Genomic DNA, 23,140 nt, shown 5'->3' on the forward strand with positions numbered 1-23,140 from the left:
ATAATAATAATAATAATAATAATGAATAATGGTAATTAGTAAAACCAGAGACATATAATATATAGCAGCAGAATCTCGATATAGGCTAGAATTAAACTATATATTATATGTGAAAGTATAGTGACCAAGATTTTCTCTTTTTTGAAGTATTTATTTAACAATTATTCAACTTTAAATCTAAAAACAACTTAATAATACTAATACACACAATTGGCAATTAGACCAAAAACTATATAAAAAAAGGAAAACAGAGACGAAAATTATTTCTGGGTTTTTTCCAAACAAAATAAAACTAGTTACACATTACAACAAACAATAAATCCTACATGAAGTACTTATTAGTACTCCATTAATTAAAATGAAGCAATTTATAACAATGAGTTAATTATTAGCTTAATTAGATAAGAAATTATAATATAAAAAACAAAAGAAAAAGAAATTAATTAATTAATTAAAGAACATAAAGGGCTGCTAATTCCTCTAACGAGTCAGAGCCAAGAGTATTAATTGGATCTGCATTCTCCAACATCCATAGAAGGTGGTCAAAGAGAACGACTTCACAGTTGACCAATACCAAAACGTCATCGTTTTGAGCACCACCACCAGCTTTATTAGACTTGTCTATTAGAGTTGCTAACAAAGGATGACTCAAATACTTTGTGCTTATCACATACCTCTTTCTTGAGCTTCCCACAAAAATTGTAGCATTAGAAGATGATGATGATGAAATAGTTTGATGATGATGTTGATCTTGATCTTGATTATTAGTGACCCAGAAATCTTCTCGGGTTGAATTTGATCTGAGATTACTATAAGAAGAAGATCTCCCTAGTTGTCTTGATAAGCTCTTGCATTTCCTTAATAACAAGTTCATCTTATTCTTCATTATTATTATTATTATATATAATTAATAATTGGAAGAGAGATCAAAGAGAGAGAGAGAGATATGGTATATATGAATTACATGTATAGAGATAGATATGATGATGATTAGAAGCTTGATGTATACTCAGAGCAAATATATATAATAAGTACTCATGATCATCATCACAAATAATAAATACATATATATAGATATAAATAAATATTGTATAAGATTAGATGTGTGTATAGTGATATGATATTGAGAGAGAGGAATGGCTAGCTGGGATTGGGTGCAAAGTCGTTGTTTTTCGGTGGTGGTGGGAAGTAGAAATAGTAATATGTGGGGTATATATATATATAGAGAGAGAGAGAGAGAGAGAGAGAGAGAGAGATTGAGTTTAACACGCACAACAGAATAGGCAGAAGGGTGTTGTCATGTGTGTATGTATAATATATATATACTACTAACTACGTACATCATCACAGTCACACCATGTATATTATGTATGTATATATCTGCATTATTATTATTATTATTATAATATTGTTATATTGTACGTATAGACGTACTGCTATATATATAATATATATTATCTATATATTGACAAATTTGATAATTTCTTGAAAACTATGATCCAATTTTCAATTTTGACTAAATTGTGTTGGAATATTTTCCTGAATTATTAAAAACTTCATGAAAAGGTGCTATGACATCATTTTATTTTCTGGTGTAACTTTTCTAACAATCTCAATACCAAATATGCTATTTACTAAAATATTAAAAGGGATATGATTTTGTCCTGTGATGTACTTTCACGGAATGTATTCAGTGGTACATTAGATGAGTCTCAGGGTACATTAAATGTGTATCAGGGTACGTTTTTACTTTTTAACCCTAATTACTCCTAGATCAATCTCAGCCGTCAGATTAAATAACTCCCTCATCTGACGGCTGCCGTACATCACGGATTACAATCCGTGAAAGTACAATAACAGGACAAAATCATATCTCAATATTAATATTTAAAATGATTTTTTTTTTTTAATTTTAAGAGTCTTTGTAAATGTACAAAAAAAAAATTAAAAAGTTAAAAATTTAAAATTGGAATGCCCTTTCATTTTAAGGACTCTAAACATAGGTCTAACAGTGGACAGGTATCTAAGGCCGAGCCTTCACCTTTTGATACATTGTTGTAGAGCACTACCTTCCTATATTGATAGTGTAAAAGTACCATTTTAATATTGTATCATCAACATATATTTAATTCAAAACTTAAAATCTACAAAATTTACTCAAGACTTAAGGTTTTGAATTCTTTTGCCTTTTATTCGTGTTTATTTTCTTTCCAAATCTAAGTGTATGTTTGGCATCACAACTAAAAAACTGTTTTTTGTTTTAAAAATAGAAAATTGTTTTCGTTTGACCTTGTTTTTTAAAAACAGTTTTCAGAAAATAAAGTTACAAAAAACAAGAATTTTGAAAACAACAAAATGTTATTTTCTGTTTTAAAAACCAATTCACTTTTGGTCAATATTATTTTTAAAAATCACTAACCAAACGTGACTTGTGTTTTAAAAACTTCAAAAACTATTTTTTGTTCTCATTTCTAAAAACAATTTTTTAAAACAAAAAACAGAAAACAATACCAAACATGCTCTAATATTTTAAACTTTACAAAATTTCCAATAAAAGTTAGCAAAAAAAAATTGATTTTTTTTTAAACAAATTTGAAGCAAAATTGATTTTTTTTTAAACAAATTTGAAGCAAAATTGATTTTTTTTTAAACAAATTTGAAGCAAAATTGGTGGTTTATGTGAAAATTTGATTTTGGAAGATAAATTTGATACAATTCGATAATTTCATAAAAATAAAAACTTTAATTTTAAATTAAAATCAGTACTAATTAAATTGATGAATAACAATGACACATGTACATTTTGAAAAAAAAAAATCATTTCAAATTAACCAACAACCAAGTTTTAATAAACCGTCTTTTTCAAAGTGTTTATTCGCATTTTAACCACAGCATGCAGAGTAACTAAAATAAAACCCTAACATGCAATTTTTTTTTTAAGAAAATGTTGTATATTCTTTCATCCCATATTCCCATTGGTGTTTAAAAAAAAAGATTATTTCATAAATACATAAAAATAATAAAAATACGGTTATACGAAATTTTAAATATTTTTACGATTTTTATAATTTTATTTATTAAAAAATATGGTATTTTAATGTATTTTTATATTCTACTATTTATTAAAAAATATGGTATTTTAAAAAATAATATATTATGTAATTATAATACATAATAATATTGGTTAGTTCTAGCTTGGTTGGCAAGTTAATAAATGGTAAAAGGCTTTTAATTTATAAAAAGAAATTAAGTGATCATCATTAAATATTTTAATAAAATTATAGGCATAGTTAATAATTATTTTTGTTAGGTGATATCAATTTTTTTCTGTTGTTGATGATTAGGTGATACCATAAATTAATAAAAACATTTAAATACATGTAATCACATCAACCACTTATTATTAAAAAAAAAAAAAGCATATATACTACACATGATGAAAACTACACGCTAATTATTAATTAGAATATATAATATTATCAATTATTTATTTTTGTCGTTAACTAAAATTATTTAATAGTTAGCTAGAGCTTGTACACGTATATAAATATTGTTGTTAATGTTATATGTGTATATTAACAATTTTTAAGATAATCATTCAAATAACAATATATAATTATATATAATAATACTTTAATTAATTAATTAACTATTCCCATTATATAGTTCCAAGTTCCAACATTGGAAAAGACAAATGCAAAGAATGAATCTATAAGAAATTATTAGACTTAATATGAAAAAGGCATATTCATAATTTCATATATAAATATTATATAATTAATTTGGTGCATGCATAGTCCATAGAGCTAGGTAATTAAAATAAAGATTAATTTATGATATATATGCATGGATGAGAAATTCGAAATATATATAAATATATATATGAGATAATTATTGTATTATTAAAAAATTAGGGTGGCTCTAAAATAGAAGTGTTATTTTTATATTTTATTAATTAGTTAAATTAATTATCAAAAATGGTTGGATTCCGTTTCCATGGTTAGGGTTTCCCCAAACATTTTGCTTGTGGGGCTCCTAACACCTCATCATGCTGCCTTCTCATAATTATAACCTAATTAATTAATTACTAATATCAACACATTTTAGATTTTTTTTCCTTTTCAAAAATATTCTTCTATTATTAATATTTCAAAGTACTTTTTTTTTTTCTATAAATATATATTGTTAAAAAAATATATATGTGCATATGAGATTATTTGTCTCCCCTCAACTTTTTACAAATTAATCTTTTGTATATAAATTTTTAAATATTATATTTTATACCCCACAAAATTAATATATTTTATTTATGCTCTTATACATTTCAATTTTTGTACTCATAAAATTTATATTATTTTAATTTTATCCTTATGTTTTCTTATTTTTATTTCTATAAAATTTATATTTTTCACTTATCTTTTATTAAAAAATATATTTGTCTCCTAAGTTAGTAAATATTGTGAATTAAATGATCCATCTTATCTACAATCTTCAACCCGAAACATATCTCATCACCATAGAATATATAATACTTTATAATAAATAATAATGTAGTGTATCGATCCAACTTGGTCAAATGTAAATATGATTATTAGGACAAAATTAATTAAGGTAATATAATATTTTTCCATGGTCAAAAGAGATAGATTGCGGACATGGCGGATAGAAGAAAAAAAAAAGTACCATAAATATATGTACCCCACAAATGAGAAAAATTAATCAACTTTATTATGTGATGGACAAAAATATAATATAAGAAGTTTATTATATATTAATTGAGTATTAATTTGAGTTGAGTTGAGTTGTTAATAGACAAAATGGTACTTAATTATAATGTGAACTAATTGAGAACCATTTTGTCGTTATAAGTCCCTACACCAAGAAACCTCTCCACATGTACTTGTCCCACAACACAACACAATTCCAAATTTAAATACCAACCTATAAATATGTGTTTTGTGTGTGGGTGTGAGCTAAGTGTTGTAAATATGGATTGGATTTTTTTGACACGATACAAAATTAATACGAGCTCGGAAGGTACGAGCATGATTAGGCACGAAAAAATATGAGATTTGGGACGATACGGAAAATATATCTTTAAGCACGACATAGCACGAGAAGCACGAATAGACTAGCCCAAAATGCATAATGCACGACAAGTCCGAAAAGTACGGCACATATTACAAAACTTTATAATTTATTATTACTAATAATAAAATATAAATTTATTAATTATAAATAAGTTAAATTAAATAATAATAAAATTTAAATATAATACTCAATTAAAACTATTAAAATATATATATAAAAAAAGATTATATTAATTTATTTATAGGGAGTGATATAAAAATTTGAGTATTTATAAGTAAATATTTAAATGTTAATAATTTTATAAAGTTTTGAAATATATATATATAATTTAGTATTTGTAAAAAAATATGAAAAAGTAAAGCACAAATTTAAGTTCGGATATGAAAATAGACTGGTCTGTTTAAGAAATATACGAGCCGACACGAACAAAACACAACAAGAATTCGAGCATGGCTTGAAAATATTGAGTCTACGGGTTGTATCGGGTCTACCCTTTAAAAATGTTGACATAACACAGCACGATCAATATTTTTTTGAGGCATGGCATAGCCAGTCTATTTTTTGAAAAATACAGATAAATACGGGTCAGGTCAGCACTCACGAACTTATTACAACACTAGTGAGAGTTGTAGGCTTGTAGCCTGTAGGTGTGAGAAGAAGAGGGAGTAAGAAAAGTAAAGTGATATGTGAGTTTGTTATGTGATAAGAATAAGAAAGAAACAAAATGTATATTTAAATTTAAGATAGTAAGTAGATGTAATTTAAGATATTTGAGTTTATTTCTATAAGTTTATCATTTATTCTAATATTAACTAAAATCCCTGATAATATGATGAATCATTATAGTGAGATTGTTCATGTTTTGTTACTTGTTTTTATCATATATTTATAATACTAAATTATCAATATATTCTCATTGTCATTGATAACATCACTCACTCACAACTATATTATATTATACGTAGCTAGATGATGATATATTAGGTTAATTGAATCATCAAAAACCAAAGTAGATGCAATTCATGACATGATATAGACTTATATATATAGCATATATATATATATATATTATGATATTATATATGATTAAAGCGTGTGAAATGGGATTTTAATTAATGGGAAATTATTATTAAGATGGAACAATTGTTAGCCCACGTCCCCCGCCTTAATTATCTCCCATACATACAAACAAATAAAGCTCATCACACCCATACTCACTCTTAATTATATACTCACTTTTATTTAATTTTTCAAATTTAAATTTTGGTAATAGTTTTCCAAACTAGTAAACTCTAGTAAATTAATTATGACGGTTTACGTTTATATTGGTACTTTTAATATTTTTATTTGGAAATTATTCATCTTAAAATTAAAAATAAAAAATATTACAAATTTTTTATAAATATTTTTAAATGATAATATTATGTGTTTAAAAATAAGTGTACTATATGTATATTAGTGTACACATAATTAATTAGTTAATTGTAAAAAATAAATTATATTTTAAATTTATTAATAGTTCAATAATTATGAAGATTTAGCCGTAAAAAAGAACTTCATACATATTGTATATATACGTTATACAGTATAATATTAGTGTATTCACTCATGTTCCATGCAGAAACAAACACATATATGTGGATATGAATATATATGTGATAATAGTCAATCAAATCAATTATATAAATTGCTTTCCATGTTATATATATATATAGCTAACTTAATTATAACGCACATGTACTTTCTTTGAATTCAACACACACATTATACATACATGATATATATGTATATATATATAGTCGAATATTATTTCATTATATATGAGTGGCTGGGAACTTGACTTGGGAAGAGTCTATTATTATTATTATTATTATTATTATTCCAACAAAGCTATTTTCTTGAACTTTTATATATATGACGATACATATACAATATTATAGCTTTTAAATTTGTATTATATGGTAAGACATATGCATTCATCATCATACCATAATATATGACTCTTACTAAACCTCATGAGTTTGATACAAATAAATAACACCATTACTTAAAAAGGTATATTATGAGCTAATTATTTATTCATTTAGAAATATATTTAGTAAAGTTTAACTAATTTAATGTTATAACTACTACATATAAGTATTTATTGATGTATATTAGTGAAAAATGCTAGTGTTCATTTAATTCAATCTCTATTATTTTGTTCATAATGAATTAGATTCACACTAATTATTTTAGATTTATTACTTTTTAATAAATTATTTAATATTATTTATTAAAAAATAATTATTTTAATATAGTTAACAATAAAATAACATAAATTATTATTATTTTATGTCTCTAACAATAAATTAAAATTAATAAAACAGAAATAACAAATTTAAAGGAAAAAATATTGTATGTATAAAGAAATATTTAATTTTATTTTAGATTATAATTTCTTTAAATTAAGAGTGGAATATACATTTAATCTACTAAATTTTGAAATATATTTTTGTATTATATGTGTTAGATTAAATATAAATATATATATATTAATTATATAAATAAGGGTAAATACCATTTTGGACCCTCTGTTTTACAAAAGTTACTAATTGGACCCTGTGTTTTGTTAAATGACAAAATGGACCCTGTATTTTCTAAAATAGTACAAATAGGACCCTGAATTGATTTTTTGTCAAAATAAAGTTTAATTTTAATCCGATCTAAAAGTGCTATGACAAAACTGTTTACCTTTTTTGTATCTGTTCTTATTAAGCATTGTCTTCAAGTTGGTTGTATTAAAAAAAAAGTTGTCAAAAATTGAGCTCAGGGTCCTATTTTTACTATTTTAGAAAATATAGGGTCCATTTTGTCATTTAACAAAACACAGGGTCCAATCTGTAACTTTTACAAAACTTAGGGTCCAAAATGGTATTTACCCTATATATAAATAAGTGTAGGTTGAATTAGATTAGTTACTTTTACATATCAATTAATATTCCATATACATAAGTGCAAATATAATTGAATTGTGCGGATTAAATTAAGTATTTTATGAATACAACAAAAAGTATATATAGTTTAATTTCGTATGGTGTTCTTATCAGGCCCAGCTCTGGACATAGGCGGGCTAGGCCTGTGCCTAGGCCCACCCAGTCTAGGAGCCCAAATTTTTTTTTTCCTCTTTTAAAATTATACATTTTTTTTACCGATTTTGAAAAATATCACATTTTTTTTAACATAAGGGCCCAAATTTTTTTTTTCCCTATGGCCCACTTTATTTCAGGGCCGGCCCTGGTTCTTATATATGGTGATTATTGTATTGAGTACCATGTTATTTGAAACTCTGTTTAAAATAATACCTTATGTTCTCTCAAAAATATATTTTTTTGATAGATTTAATTAAACTAAATTATTAATCACTAGTTTGTGATTAAATTTAAGCTCATGATAGTTTATTTAGACGAAATACACACAAAAAAAAGAGAATTTTAAAAATATTTTTTCTAAGTTTTATTTACAATTTTACAACCTAAAATTTTTATATACAAAAATACTCTTTTAAAATTTTAAAATTATAAAAAAATATATATTTAATAAAAAAAATACATTTTTTTATAGAAAAAATATAAAAACAACAAAAAATCAAGCTCATAATAACTATAAATCAACTATAAACAACCAAAAATAATTAGAAAAACATCTTGACAACTATAATACAACTAAAAATAAACTATAAAATAACAAAAAAAAAACAATTTATTGTTTGTATTGAAGATGTATTTTTGTAAATAAAAAAATTCAAGAAGTAAAAATAATAAAATTTATTGATATATTTTTGTAATTTTTTTCAAAATTTTAGTCTATTTTGTAAAAAAAATATCCACCAAAACAACAATTATGAATAAGAGTACAAAATGGATTTTAATATATTATTACTGATGGTATTTTTATAAGTGTATCAACTTTGGAACATATTAAAAATTATGCTAAATTTACAAAATATAATATTGTGCTCAATTTAATTCATAAAAATTTTAGTTTTTATTATAATATCGATTTATTACATATTATAAAACTAATTAATTTTCATTTTGTTTATTATATTACCATAATTTTGACAAAAAATAATAATTTTAATAAATTCTCAATAAAATATTAAATATTTATAAATAATAATTCTTTTTTTTTACTTAATTTACCTCTTGAACATTAGAACACAATAATAAACACACCAAATATAGCATAAATTATTTTTTTTAATATATTTACATGTGAAAATGATAATATTAAATAGATTAAAGCTGCTATCCATTTAATCCATGCTAAGGAGGACAGCTTTCGTGACATCGATGGCATACTAAGCTGTATTTGTGACTTGATGTTACATGTTTCTGTTGTTGGTATCTCTTTTGTATTTCGGGAGGCCAATGAGGTAGCACATGTTTTAGCCAATTACGCTTTGATTAACAAAGTGAGAGCTATGTGGATTGGGGTTATTCCCCCTTGTGCAGACTTGCGGTTTTGCAAGACTTGCCTAATCCTTTGTATTAATTTGTTGTAATGAAGACTTTATGTTAAAAAAAAAAAAAAATAGATTCAAAATTATATTAGTAGAATGGTGTTGTACTTGTATAATTGGGAAATAATAGTATTAATGTCAGAGAAAATTAATTGTGGTTCCAATTCTAAACCAATACGGGAAATAAGGTCATCCACACACACCCAAACACACATTAAATTCAACCATATATATACAAACACATTAAATTCAACCATTTATATATATAATAAACTTCTTATTATAATCTTTTAATTAATTTCTTTATCCAAAATTAAAAACAGATACCTAAATATTTTTTTGTCAACAAAAAAAAAAAAATCATAACACTATTCGATAAAGTTACAATATCATTCCTATAAATTTTTAAAAATTTTCAAATAGTTTAAAATAAGTTTAAAGTATTTTAAACACATGTAGTAAATTGAAATATTAGAAACTTTATTTTTGGTACTGTAAATCATTTAAAATTTTTCAAAAATTTACAAGGATGAAATATATTCTAACTATAACAAATACCGCTATAAAAAATGAGAAAAAAAAAATATTCTGATCACATGTGATTTTAAACGTAGAGATTGACTAAGAGATTGTAATAAAAAATTATAATTAGCATTTTTCTATATATGGATTGTAATAAACTAAAATAAAATTTTGGTTTTCTATTTTGTGAGTGTATGGTCATAATCCTAAATTTGTATTGTTTTTTTTGGGTTTGGCCATAGAACTTTATTTTGTTATAGGCCAAAAAAATGAAAAAAGGACAGTAAAGAAGACAAGTTTTGTTATCCTAAAAATGAAAAAAAGACAAATTGCATTAGTTGGAAGAGTGGAAAATCATAAGAGAGAAGGTCAAATATTACTTATAAGCTGGCTTTGCATGTGAATTTTTCTTTTGTTCTATCATCTCTTTAAGAAAATCACCAAAACTATCAAAAACATGAAAGTGGTGGCAATACCTAGCTAGTATAAATTATAATAGGGTACATATGTTACCTACTTTTCTACAATTATAAGGTTATGATAAGATTGAATGACTCTTCTAAAAGGCTATAATTGAAATTAAAAGAGATACAATGGATAAATCTAAGGGCTCGTTTGGAACGCCGTATTAGGTCGTATTGTATTGTATTGTATTATATTGAATTGGATTATACATCATATTTTTATATAATACTATGTTAAACTTTAATTTATACTAAAATATTATATATTTAGGTGTCCATCAAATTTAATACCACATATAGTTTTACATAAAAATATTGCATAAAATACAATTCAATATAATACAATACAATACAATACGACCTAATACGGCGTTCCAAACGAGCCCTAAGAAATTTAATATATCTAAATATGATGATACCTATTTTATGACTGACAATTGTAAAAGTTAATCATTGGTGGCATATACTATGGACATACTATAGTATTAGAAAATCTCACATTGATAATATATAAAAATTAAATACTATACATAAAATACATAAGTTACTATTCTCATTTCCAATTAATTTTGATTCTAAACCATACACTTCTGTATTCTAACACATAATAGACTTTTTACATGTTTACAGATTTTTTTTTATATATTTTAAAGGATTTTTCTTTTATTAATATTATTTACATTTTTACGGAATTTTTTTTACAGGTTTTCACTTGTTTTTTTTTAACGTAAAATGTTGTTTTCATGTTATTTTCCCGCGACAGCGACATTAAAATAATATTATTTTGAAATAATAAAAAAAATAACACTCTATATAGTTGTAAAAACAAATTATGTTGCTTTCTCGTAACAGTGTAAAAAAAAATTCTTAAAAGCAATGCAAAAAATAACACTATTTTTGTAAAAAAATAAATAAATAAAATCCGTAAAAGTGTAAAAAAACAACAGATCCATAAAATTATATTTTTTTTCATTTTTGTATATTTATAAAATAATTCTAATAATAATTTATAGAGAAGACAAAAAAAAATGCCCTTTGTTAGTACAATGCCAAACTAATTTTTTATATATAGATATATATTTTCTTTTATTGGCTAACTTAAGTAAAAATTAATTACTAGTCTAATAAATTTGAAAGTAAAGTACCTCCATTAGAGCTGTCCTTATACCTTCTAAAAGATGTTATAAAAAAGTTAAAAATCCTAACTTTACAAAGGAAAAAAAAAGTAAACCTTTTTCATTTTTTACTCACAAACATGATTTTTTTTTTAATTCTAAAAGCTAAAAACAACTTAACAAAATCATATGACTCTCATGTTAAGCTAATAACTCCCATCTCTGGTTGTAATATCCCAAATCATCATAATTTCCAATTGGTTTTGTATGGTACTTAATTTTATCAAATTTTCCACCATAAGAAAAGGGAACATTCAAAATCACAAGGTGGGACAATGATTGTGACAAGGAACTAGATACCACATTACCACCTTCCTATAATACTATTCTTAAATATTTTCATCATAAAATTATTAAAACAAAAAAAAAAACAAGTGTATTGGATTGCATTGCATGATGAGATGAGAACAAAAATAAAATAAAATGAAAATGATATGAAGAGGGTCCCCTCTTTTCCCTTGGTTGGCATTATTTGAAAACCCTAATTTGATAACAACCACAAAATGGTACCTCAACTGAAATTGATTGACCATATCAAACAAATGACACCAAACCAGCTTCTAATTCTGTAATTAGTTAAGGATTTTGTTTTTTAATAAAAGTGTTATTAAGACCAGCTTTGCTTACAAGTGACAACAGCTGTGAGATTTGCTTGCTTAGAAGCAAAAGCAACCAATCATGCATATCACATCAAAGGAGGTTCTAACACAATAATATATATATATATGTGTATATATATATATACTTAGTTCTTGTGACAAATGATGCTATCTGTTACAGATAAAGACACCTTATCTTCATCTTCATCCATAATTAGAATAGATTAGATTATAGAAAAGAAAAGTATGTTTTCTAATGTTATCACATATCTTTATATAGTGTCACTAATTTGTTCCTTTTCAGCTTTAAAAATTAATATACAATATTACTCTTGTTTTAGTTTAATCACATTCACACCCATGTATGTATTATAATTATAATTTACACCAAAATGATATCTGGCTATACACATTTATTTTGACTAATACCAGAACACTTTTGTTTTACAAATCAGCTAAAAAAATTATCACTTAAGATTTAGCCTAATTAATGAAAATAAATTGGGTGTTGTTATCACTTTCATTCATAATCAAAGATAATATTAATAAAATAATTGGTAATATTGCCTGAATCTTTTACACTACTAAATTCTGCCCCTTATAATATATGGCTTGTTAATAATTTTTCTTTGAAATATAACTTTTATTTTACACTAATATAGTCATGCTATCATATCTTATTCATTTTATGATAAAATGAGTAGAGTAGTGAATAGTAATTTATAAATGGATGTAAATTAAATACCCTTCACCTTTTTTATAATAACATTTATTTCTTTTTTATAATTATTTAAATTTTTATTTTTAATTTTTTAATCATTAAAGTAAAAAAAAAGTGAAAGATATTTAATTTGTATCTATTTATCAATCACCATTCATTTCACAATAAAATTGAATAAAATGTAATAGAAAGACCATATTACTATAAAAATTATATTTTGAAGAGTATTCTTAACAAGTCATAAATTATAGGGGTACAAAAAGTTTGACAAAAATGCTAATTATTCAAAATATTAGTCCCAAAAAATTATGATAAAATGTTAATTCATGGAATTTGGCAAAAAAAATGAAAGTATTACTGAAAATAAAATAAAATTCATAATTGAATGGGGACCATAGTATCTGTTTATTTCTACAAGTGATGTTACAAAAATTTTAATCAATCAATTGAGATATTTAACTTTCCAAACAAAATTTTATTACACTCTCTCTGCATGTAACTACTAACAATCATATTACAAAATGGTGATAGTCTGTGCATTTGTATTTTCAAATCTCCAAGACCAATTTTTGCCATACCTGTATTTCCAATTTCACCTTCACTTTCTGAGAAAAACGAAAAGTCCTTCCATCTGCCAAAACCGAGCTAAACATTGAATCGAAACAGCATCACATCTCCTTCTTGTACAATGTATTCTTTACCCTCCGATCTCAACTGCCACCATCAAAGTAGAGCCAACATTCAGAGCTGTTTTTAATGATACATATGCATTCTCTAATTTGATAACCAAATCTAAGAGACGCGAACAAGTAAAGAACTGAATGTTTCTAAATGGGATTTTGTGGTTAGACCTTATCTTTAGTGCATATTCATACAATGAAGATGAAAGACCTATGTTTGTTATCTTTTTCTATCTTTCCAATTGTATCCAATTTTATGTGAAAGTGAGTAAAACATAGTAAATCTATGATTATGTCGAGGGTGGTCAAGCATTGTTAGAATATAAGGTTCTATCTCAAAACTAATTGACAATGAGAGAAGTAGCTCATACAACTTATATATGGTATTAGATTCCCACACATTATCAATGGGGAACTCTCTAACAAGCATGGCTACTGACCAAGCGAAATTTAAAACTAAAGCCAAAAACTTACGACTCCTTTCTCCCTTGCTGCAGCAAGTGACCCAGCAGCAACAAAATCATCATAAGCCACCTGATTAGGAGAAAAAAAAATCAATGAGTAATTGGTCAAAGATATGACCTTTCAAACAATACAAGACACTTGTAAAACAATTTTCAATAATTTTTCATCCGCGAATATATGGCAACCATCGATTGAATTGACTGGTAGGCAAACTAGAAAAGAAGTAAGTTGATGATGCAACATTCACTTCAAATAAAATTAATATTATTACTTGAACAATTGTTGCATGGCCCTAACAATTTTGGTTTTCCAAAAACAATGTGAATTTGTTTTCTTATCTTCTAATGAGATTTTCCTAATTTTCCCATCATTGTGTTGCCACTGTAAGCATCTTGTACAAATAAATAGGTAAGCCGAAACATAGAGCAAGGCACCAAAACATTGAATACTCATCACATTAGTGTTTCGTAATTCAATAATATACTTCCTTTTCTATTATTTCACATGCATGCTCTTGAAAAAGGGGGAAGAAAAGTAAGAAGTTCTATAAATGTGGCGTACCGTCTCAGCACGGATGAAACCTTTCTCAAAGTCAGAGTGAATGACTCCAGCCGCTTGAGGTGCAGTCATCCCTAATTTCATCAGCACCAAAAGATTAGATAACTTAGCATGATGAACAAGTATCCAAACAGACTTTAACATCCAATTACATAATTTCTCTTTTTATTTTCAGAAACATATAGATTTATTAAGTAAAGAAAACAAGTACAAACATGAAGTGATGAGAAGTTGTCAAGTAGTATAGAATTTATGCCAAGCAGAAACAAAGCTAACCTGCAAGTATGGTCCATGCTTTTGTTTCCTGTGAGAAGAAAACAAAAACTATTTAACAGAGGAAAAAAAATCAAATTTCAAGGAGTGCCATATAAAATTTCTTCCATCCTCACCTTTTCGCCAGAAGTGAAATAAGTGCGAAGCCCTAAAAGGCTGTATGTTGCTCTGATAAGGTTTCCAAGACCACTTTCACTGACACCAAGAGATTGCAAGTATTCTGTTCTTTCTTCAGAAGGAAGCTCGGTTAACTCAGACTCAACCTGAAATGAAATTCATTTACCAAGTGTCACCCAAAGTTGACAGATTTATCCAAACAATGAAAGTGAATCCAACACATGAGTAAGAACATGCTAGTTTGTAACCTGTGCAGAAACGGTCACTAGTCCAGATTGCAACTCTGATGCAAGACCCATCACTTCTTTGACATGCGGATTACTTCCAGGATCAGCTACTTCCGATTCTGCAACATTAGCTACATATATAATAGGTTTCATTGTAAGCAAGCAAAGATGCTTCACAGCTTCTTTCTCAAAATCTGTTATGGTAACTGATCGTGCTGGTTTGCCATCCAAAAGTGCAATCTTAATCTTTTCCAAGGCAGATCGTTCTGCGTCCTCCTGAAATAAAAGTTTTGTTTAACATCAAAACTAGCCTCGGAATTAATATTAAAAGAGGGTGTTGGGATCAAGGGTTAGGACAACAGGAGAAAGATCACGCTCATTTAATAACAAAAAGTAAAAAAAGTCGGTATAACACTTGCCTTAACTTTAGATTGCGAGTCCCTTCCCTTGCTTTTTTTCAGCTTATCCAGCCTTTTCTCAATCTGCATTCTTGTAGATGGTAAAATTTAGTTCATCAGTTTATTTGATCCTAATAAACTTTGATAGTACCAAAAAAAGAATGTAAATTGTCATTTGTGATAAATTAATTCAAGAAATGTAGCATAAAGTTAGAAAGTTCTTTTGAGGCATTAAGAATCTTTTGAAGTTTACAACCACCAATGATTAACTAATCAAGGCATTGCCTATAACTTTCACCTATACAAGAAGAATTTTTTGTAGCTGTGTCAGACCATATAACCGAAAAATCAGTATATGTAAACGCAGCTCACAGAGTCTATGCGCTCAATAACTTCTCGTGAAAAGACATAATGATAGGGAATATCCATTCTTTAAATCAGATTACACATTATGAGAAAGAGAGATATAGAGAAATCATCAAAGAGACTTACAGCCATATTAGATTATGTACTAAATTTACAATATTTGACAGACAAGAAACTCTAAAACGTTAGTAGGAAGGTGTTAGGCCTTAGGGAAATAAAAAAAAAAGAGGGTAATTGGGTAATTGTAATGGGAGGGGTTGGTTATATATGAGTGAGTAAGGAAGGTAAGAAGATAGAGAATTATTTTGTTAAAGTGAGCATTAGCTCTCTCTCGAGAGAGATCTATCGAATACCCAGCAACTTGTTCTCTTTTCATTCCAATATCAATATATCAGCTCTATTATCTCTATTTTGCTAATGTTTGTACCGAAATGATAGGAAATTCCTATCAAAAAGATCAAAAGAACAAAGTATGGAGTGCATTAAGCAAGCTTTAAGTAGCAAACCTGGTCAAGATCAGAGAAAACAAGCTCTAAGTTGATAACATCTATGTCAGACCTGGGATCAACTTTTCCATTAACATGAATGACATCATTGTCTTCAAAGCATCGAACAACCTGCAACAACAATCATTTGGCCCACGATAACATATAAGCGACTCAATCCAAAAGTACTGGCTTGTTCCAACTTCTAAACAACAGACAATACAGATATAAAAACAAAAAATAAATAACCAAAAGGGGTGAAATACCAAAAGAAGTGTTGAATAAGCTTTCTTCTATTACTAAGTTATTAACAGCTGATCACACAACAGAATAGACAGTATCTCGAAATTATTGCATTGAACAAGTACCTGAAGTAAGGAGTCAACTTCACGAATATGTGACAGAAATTTATTACCTAAGCCCTGGAATATTAAGAAAGATAGTTAGATAAAGTATATTTACCACAACATACTCATACCATAACTTTACAAGCAGCGTGTTAGAAAGAAAAAGCAAAGATACACAATATTAAACTGGCTGAGAAGTCTCACCTCTCCCTGGCTAGCACCCTTGACAAGCCCAGCAATATCTACAAATTCTATAGATGCTGGAACTGCTCGTTGAGATTTGCTTAAATCCGAAAGCACATTAAGGCGTGGATCTGGAACTGCAACAATTCCTACATTTGGCTCTATTGTACAAAATGGAAAATTGGCAGCTTGAGCCTTCCCATTCTCCACCTGCACAGATAAAACCATTTCATATTATCATTTTCAGTTTGTCAAAAAATCTTACATAACTTTGAACCCACCTTAACAACTTACACACTATTGCGTTTGGTTGGAGGTAATAAAATAGAATAGAAATGAATCAATTTTCTTTCTACTCTTTTGTCTAGTTGCATTTCAAAGTATTGGAATGTAATTCTAATAGAATGATTTTTCTACTATTTTGGTGAATAACTATTTAATTTTAAAATAGAAGAAAAACTATTCTAATGCAAGATTAAATTTTTTATTTCTATTCCTATTCTCATTCTCATTTCTATTCTTATATTTTCATTCCTCCCAATCAAACGTACTTTAAAGTTCACAAAATGAGTACATAACCCAGAAACATGTGCTGACACACTACATTAAGATATCTTTAAATTAAAATTCTCATTCAAAAGCTGAATATGCAAGAATTGAAATGTACCCAATTGAGGGAACAAGCTATATAAACCATTTATCTCCACATATATAGCAAAGAGTAAAAGAAACCCAGAATGAAACTACAGCCAAATAAGACACCCAATTGAAAATTATAGCAAATAACCAAAACAAGAACAGAGAAAACCATTTCTGGGTTATCAACATACAAAGCAAAGCAAGCTGAACAGTAAAACACTACTTACAACGGCATTAAAGAGAGTGGATTTTCCAACATTAGGTAGGCCAACGATGCCGGCTTTGAGGCTCATGCATATCCTAGATGAAGAAAAGGGCCGTGCTTTAGCTCTACCGAACCCAACAGTTCCACCAACGCCGACTAATCCAAACATTAGCTGACAATGACTTGTGTGGTGCTTCAGTGGAGAAAGCAGGGATGGCATTAAGTGAGTACAACCTATTCTCGCCATTGATGGGTTTGATATCTGAGCTCTTGGTTCTACAAACTGTTAGCTTGGAAAGAACCGCAAATCCTACGAACTTGGATTTCCGCCTCTCACTTTGTCTTCTCTGTTTTTTAGTACCATTTTTATGCATAAGGAACTATGTTGTCGTTTTTGATAGACGACATGTCGTTTTTAGACAAAACAATTTAAGAGAACCTAAGTGCCAAGCATTATAATAAGTGGCTAACGAGCTAAATAACTAGCCGCCTAATTTTCATATCGTTTAACAAAAAAAAAAATTAAATGAAAAAAATTGCAGCATCACGGTTAATTTTAATATTACCTATATTTAGTTTTAATAACTGCTCAGAAGACACAATAGTAGAAATTGTTGCAGCATGTTCATTCAATCTCGTAGCTTGAGTACTCAACTATTGTGCAAAGTACGTAATTATACTACTAAGAACCCATGCAGTCGCAAAGAACTTGTTATTCTCAACTACTAACAGAGATTTGATGGCGAGTCATCAAAGAACAAAGAAGAACTACGAACGAAACAAAACAAAACAAAGCCATATCACACAAACAAGAATAAAACACTCAAAACCATGTCACAAAAACAAGACTAATCGCAGTAACAAAATCGATTCACAATAGCAAAATACTGTTGGAATTTTATACCTTAAATAAAACTCATTTCAATATAATCTTATTTATTATCAATAAAATGTTAGAAGTCATTTATGTTTACATATATTTTTCATGCTTATGGTTTGATATAAAATTTCTGTTAAATCCAGAATATATAGTTATTCACAATTATAGTGATGTCAACACAGTGGAAGGTAATTATGATTATATGCTTCAAAAGTTTATGAACCATGATTTATCAGTGTACTGAATTTACATTGATATGATAGTTAGCGATAAAATTTACTTATACATTGGATAAGTGTTATGTCATTTCCAGTGCATTGGCAAAGTATGCTAGTATCGGATGTATGGAGTATACATTCAACTGGATTGATATTGAACTTGGTAAAGACATTATAAACTCATCGATGTATCTCTCCAAGTCAATAACATTAGTTGATCTTAGATCAAAAGATCTTAATCGTGATATTGTTACGTTCGATCTCAAGAGTGTTATGTATGTTCTTAGAGGTGCTCGTTAAAGCTTACTAATTAGTTCAGGTAACACATACATCTTGGGAACCTGATAGTACAATTGTGTGGGAGTACTAATCATATATACAGAATCTATAGCTTCTATCTAGACATAGAAGTGAAATGATAATTTTCTTCGAGCTTGGCTTAATAGAGATAAATGGAAGAGCTCTTATTTCATTAATTATATTAGTTTACTGAAATATCATTTATAGGAAGCTAAGTGTTTTAAGGATAAAATACATTGAGGGGTAGAACGGTAAACTGGTTCCTACTCGATGTAAATCATTTATAGAGGATCTTTGATTATTGGGATTAGAACGATGAATAATTCATAGCGTGCAATTCTGAATCTATAGTGGCGCAAGGAGAAATTAATAAGTTGGAGAAATTACTTGGTAAATTCTAGATCTACTTATTGGAAGCTTAGTTATATAGGCCCATGGTCCCCACACTAGTTGAGATAATACTGCTTGCAGACTCAGTTAATTGATTTTAATTAATCAATTATAATTCTAAAATTAGACTGTCTTATTATGAATTTTCACTAAGCAAGGGTTTTATTGTGAAGAAAAGAGATTTTAGGGTTTATTTGTTAATTAAGAGACTTTGTTAAGTCTAATTAATAAATAAGTTAAATGACAATTTATTTGATAATTAATTTTTAATTATTAAATAAATAAGTTTGACATTTAAAGGAATGAAATTGAAAAATATGGTATTTGTGAAAGGAAGATAACTTGTTGAATAAAATGGCAAAATTTTATCTAGTGGGGCCACTTAAGGAAAAGTTTAGCTAATTTTTTTTTATCTTTATTCAATTCCATATAATTTAAATCTAATCCTAAGAGAAATCCTATATAAGGAATAAGATGGCTCTCGTTCTCATCCAACCTAAGTTAACCTAGTTTTCATTCTTTGTCAGACAACTAGAAACTTGAGAGCCTCCTTCTATAGAATTGAATCTCCCTCTCTTTCTCTTCATAATTTTGAGCCCTATAGTGAAAGAGTACATGTCCACCCATAGCAAGTCAAGTACTCAATCATAATGCGGAAGACTGTGAAGAATCCAACACCTAAAGGAGAATAGGGCTCAGATCTTGATAATACTTTGCGATAGAAAGGAATAATGGTTAGAGATTTGAGTGGAAGGAGACATATTATTCTGCTGCCACTAATATAAGGTTTCATTAACTTTATATGTGTTTAATTCTATTATTTTAGAGAATTCATATTTAGGGTGTTAAACAACATATATTTTAGTAAATCTAGATCTTAGTAAAATAATCACCAACAAATACAACCCCGACCAAGCTGGACCTATGCTCAAGGAAGACTGGCGGGTTTGGCCAAAGAAAAAAAAAACCTCCTGTGGCTATAAATTTAGGAATGAAAAATCCTACTATATCACTTTCTTTTTTAAAAATAAATGTTATTATTATCCGTGTTTCCGGAAGGGGGAAACGCGACATTTCCAAAGTATGATTAATCCATCATGGCTTGGATTAAATTCTTTCCACGAGGGAAGAGCCAGTCCAAACGAAAGATTGGTATGAACCCTTCTGAAGCCCAAAAGGCTCACCTCCAAAGGTGAGGCTCATCTAGACCTGGAAGGTCCCTAGCCTTCTCAAGACGGAATAAATGAAGCCCTTTGTAGAGTGATGACGCCTAGTCCCACTGTATCAAATCTTGTCTCATATATCATAACATGGTAGTGCACACACTACTAAAGGGAAAACCTCCCTTTCATCCAACAGCACGCATCTGACACCACATTACATAGGTGCAACACTCGCAGGACATCTGTCCCAGACCGCATGGTCCCCATTTGTATGGATACTTTCACTTCACGAGCCAGAATAATGTCAGTGGGCTTCAAAGTCATGTATTTGCCCTAATAGTCGGTCCATTTTGCACAAAACCCTAACGAATTATGGGTATGCCTAAATCCAAATCCTAGCTTATAAATATCCCTTTAAACAATCATACAAAGGGGACGGACGATTTACTTCACATCTTTTTAAGTTTTCTTTTTCTCTAAGTTAGAAAAACCTAAGTGAAAAAATATAGCAAGAAGCTAGGGTCTTAAACTTGTAATATCTTATTGTAATACATCAAAGTCATTCAATTTAACACATTGACTAGTGGACTAAGATTAATTAGCATCCGAACCACGTAAAAATCATCATCTCCGTTCCATTTTTACTTATTTAAGTTCTTAAGCTCTTATTTAAATTAGTTTTTAAAAATATCGATAAACTATTGTTATTGATAGGACAATAGAAAATTTTACAAGAGTTTGGGTATTTTTTTTAATATTTATTGTAGATTGATCAATTAAAATTAAGTTAGTAATAATTTTTTTAACAAGTAGAGAAGTTTATTTGGTTATCAAATTGAAATTTAATTTTTTTTAAATTGATCTTTGAAAACGTAATAATGTATCTTCATCATAACAAGTCTCATGGACAAGAGTTACATGCATGTTATGGGGGAATTTACTTGGCTCCTCCAAATATTTATTTATTTAGTTTTTTAGTTATATTATTGTAATTTTTTTTTTATTTTTTTAAAATATTATTTAATAGTCCCTCTTAATTTTTTTTTTTTTACATTTTGAACCCCCTTACAATTGATTTCCGCATCTGTCCTGAGACTAAAATTCATCATTAAGGAAAGGGTAAATACCATTTTGGACCCCCGTATTTTACAAAAGTTACCAATTGGACCATCTATTTTGTTAAATGATAAAATAGATCCTGTATTTTCTAAAATGGTACAAATAAGACCCTAAATTGGTTTTTTATCAAAATAAAATTGAATTATAATCCGATCTAAAAGTGCTATAACAAAACTGTTTACATTTTTTGTATCTGTTCGTATTAGGAATTGTCTTCAATTTAATTATATTAAAAAAAATTGTCAAAAATTAAGCTCAGGATCTTATTTTTACCATTTTAGAAAATACAAGGTCCATTTTATCATTTAACAAAACACATGATCTAATCGGTAATTTTTGTAAAACACAAAGTCCAAAATAGTATTTACTTTTAAGAAAATGATAAAAATATATGGGATTATTTCACAAATACATAAAAATAAATAAAGAAATTACAAAAATATGATTATACGAGACTTTAAATATTTTTACGATTTTTATGATTTTATTTACAAAAAGTATGATCTTTTTATGTTATACTTTTGTAAATTTGTTGTTGATTTTTTGTTATATGTGTGTTATTTTTTGTTAATGTTTTGATGTTATTTAGATGTTATTTTCCTGTTATTTTTATGTAGTTTTCTTGTTGTTTTCGTGTTATTTCTATGAAAAATCGTAAAAATGTGAAAATGTAATTTTTTTTGTATAAAAAATAGTGCCTCATGTAATTATCCCAAAATATATTTGTGGTGTATGTATTCAATTTTTGAGTAAAGATCTACTTATTAATGCAACTATGGGTAACATTCTATTTTTATTTTTTTAAAAGAAAAAATTTCCAAAATTGTTATGTTTCATTCATTGGTGAATTTAGGAAACTTGTAACCTTTAACCATTTGAAAGACCAACAAAAAAGTAATACTCTAATTTATTATTTTTTTTTTAAATAATAATATGGTTTCTTCTCATCAATGCTTAATTAATGAAAGATTTATACTATTTTGGATCATGTATTTTATAAAAATTATTAATTAGATTGGTTATTTTATTAAATAACAATTTGAACCCTGTA

The 23,140-nt window shown here is 27.3% G+C and overlaps 2 protein-coding genes across 2 annotated transcripts; both read right to left on the minus strand.

The window, feature by feature from the left end:
- Positions 1–210: 210 nt before the first annotated feature.
- Positions 211–1,191, minus strand: LOC115710179 (auxin-responsive protein SAUR78). Its single transcript, XM_030638522.2, has one exon. It carries the CDS (start codon positions 884–886, stop codon positions 452–454), a length of 435 nt encoding a protein of 144 aa, XP_030494382.2. The 5' UTR covers positions 887–1,191; the 3' UTR covers positions 211–451.
- A 12,239-nt stretch (positions 1,192–13,430) lies between these two features.
- Positions 13,431–18,416, minus strand: LOC115711484 (uncharacterized). The gene is made up of 11 exons (XM_030639823.2): positions 18,042–18,416; positions 17,197–17,385; positions 17,014–17,067; positions 16,667–16,777; positions 15,816–15,878; positions 15,418–15,672; positions 15,169–15,315; positions 15,056–15,083; positions 14,783–14,853; positions 14,231–14,290; positions 13,431–13,790 (listed from the first exon to the last, which is right to left on the minus strand). The coding sequence occupies exons 1-11, from the start codon at positions 18,264–18,266 to the stop codon at positions 13,722–13,724; spliced, it is 1,272 nt and encodes a 423-aa protein (XP_030495683.2). The 5' UTR covers positions 18,267–18,416; the 3' UTR covers positions 13,431–13,721.
- Positions 18,417–23,140: the final 4,724 nt, after the last annotated feature.

The sequence above is a fragment of the Cannabis sativa genome, chromosome 3 (assembly GCF_029168945.1).
Source record: "Cannabis sativa cultivar Pink pepper isolate KNU-18-1 chromosome 3, ASM2916894v1, whole genome shotgun sequence".
Classification (NCBI taxonomy): Eukaryota; Viridiplantae; Streptophyta; class Magnoliopsida; order Rosales; family Cannabaceae; genus Cannabis; species Cannabis sativa.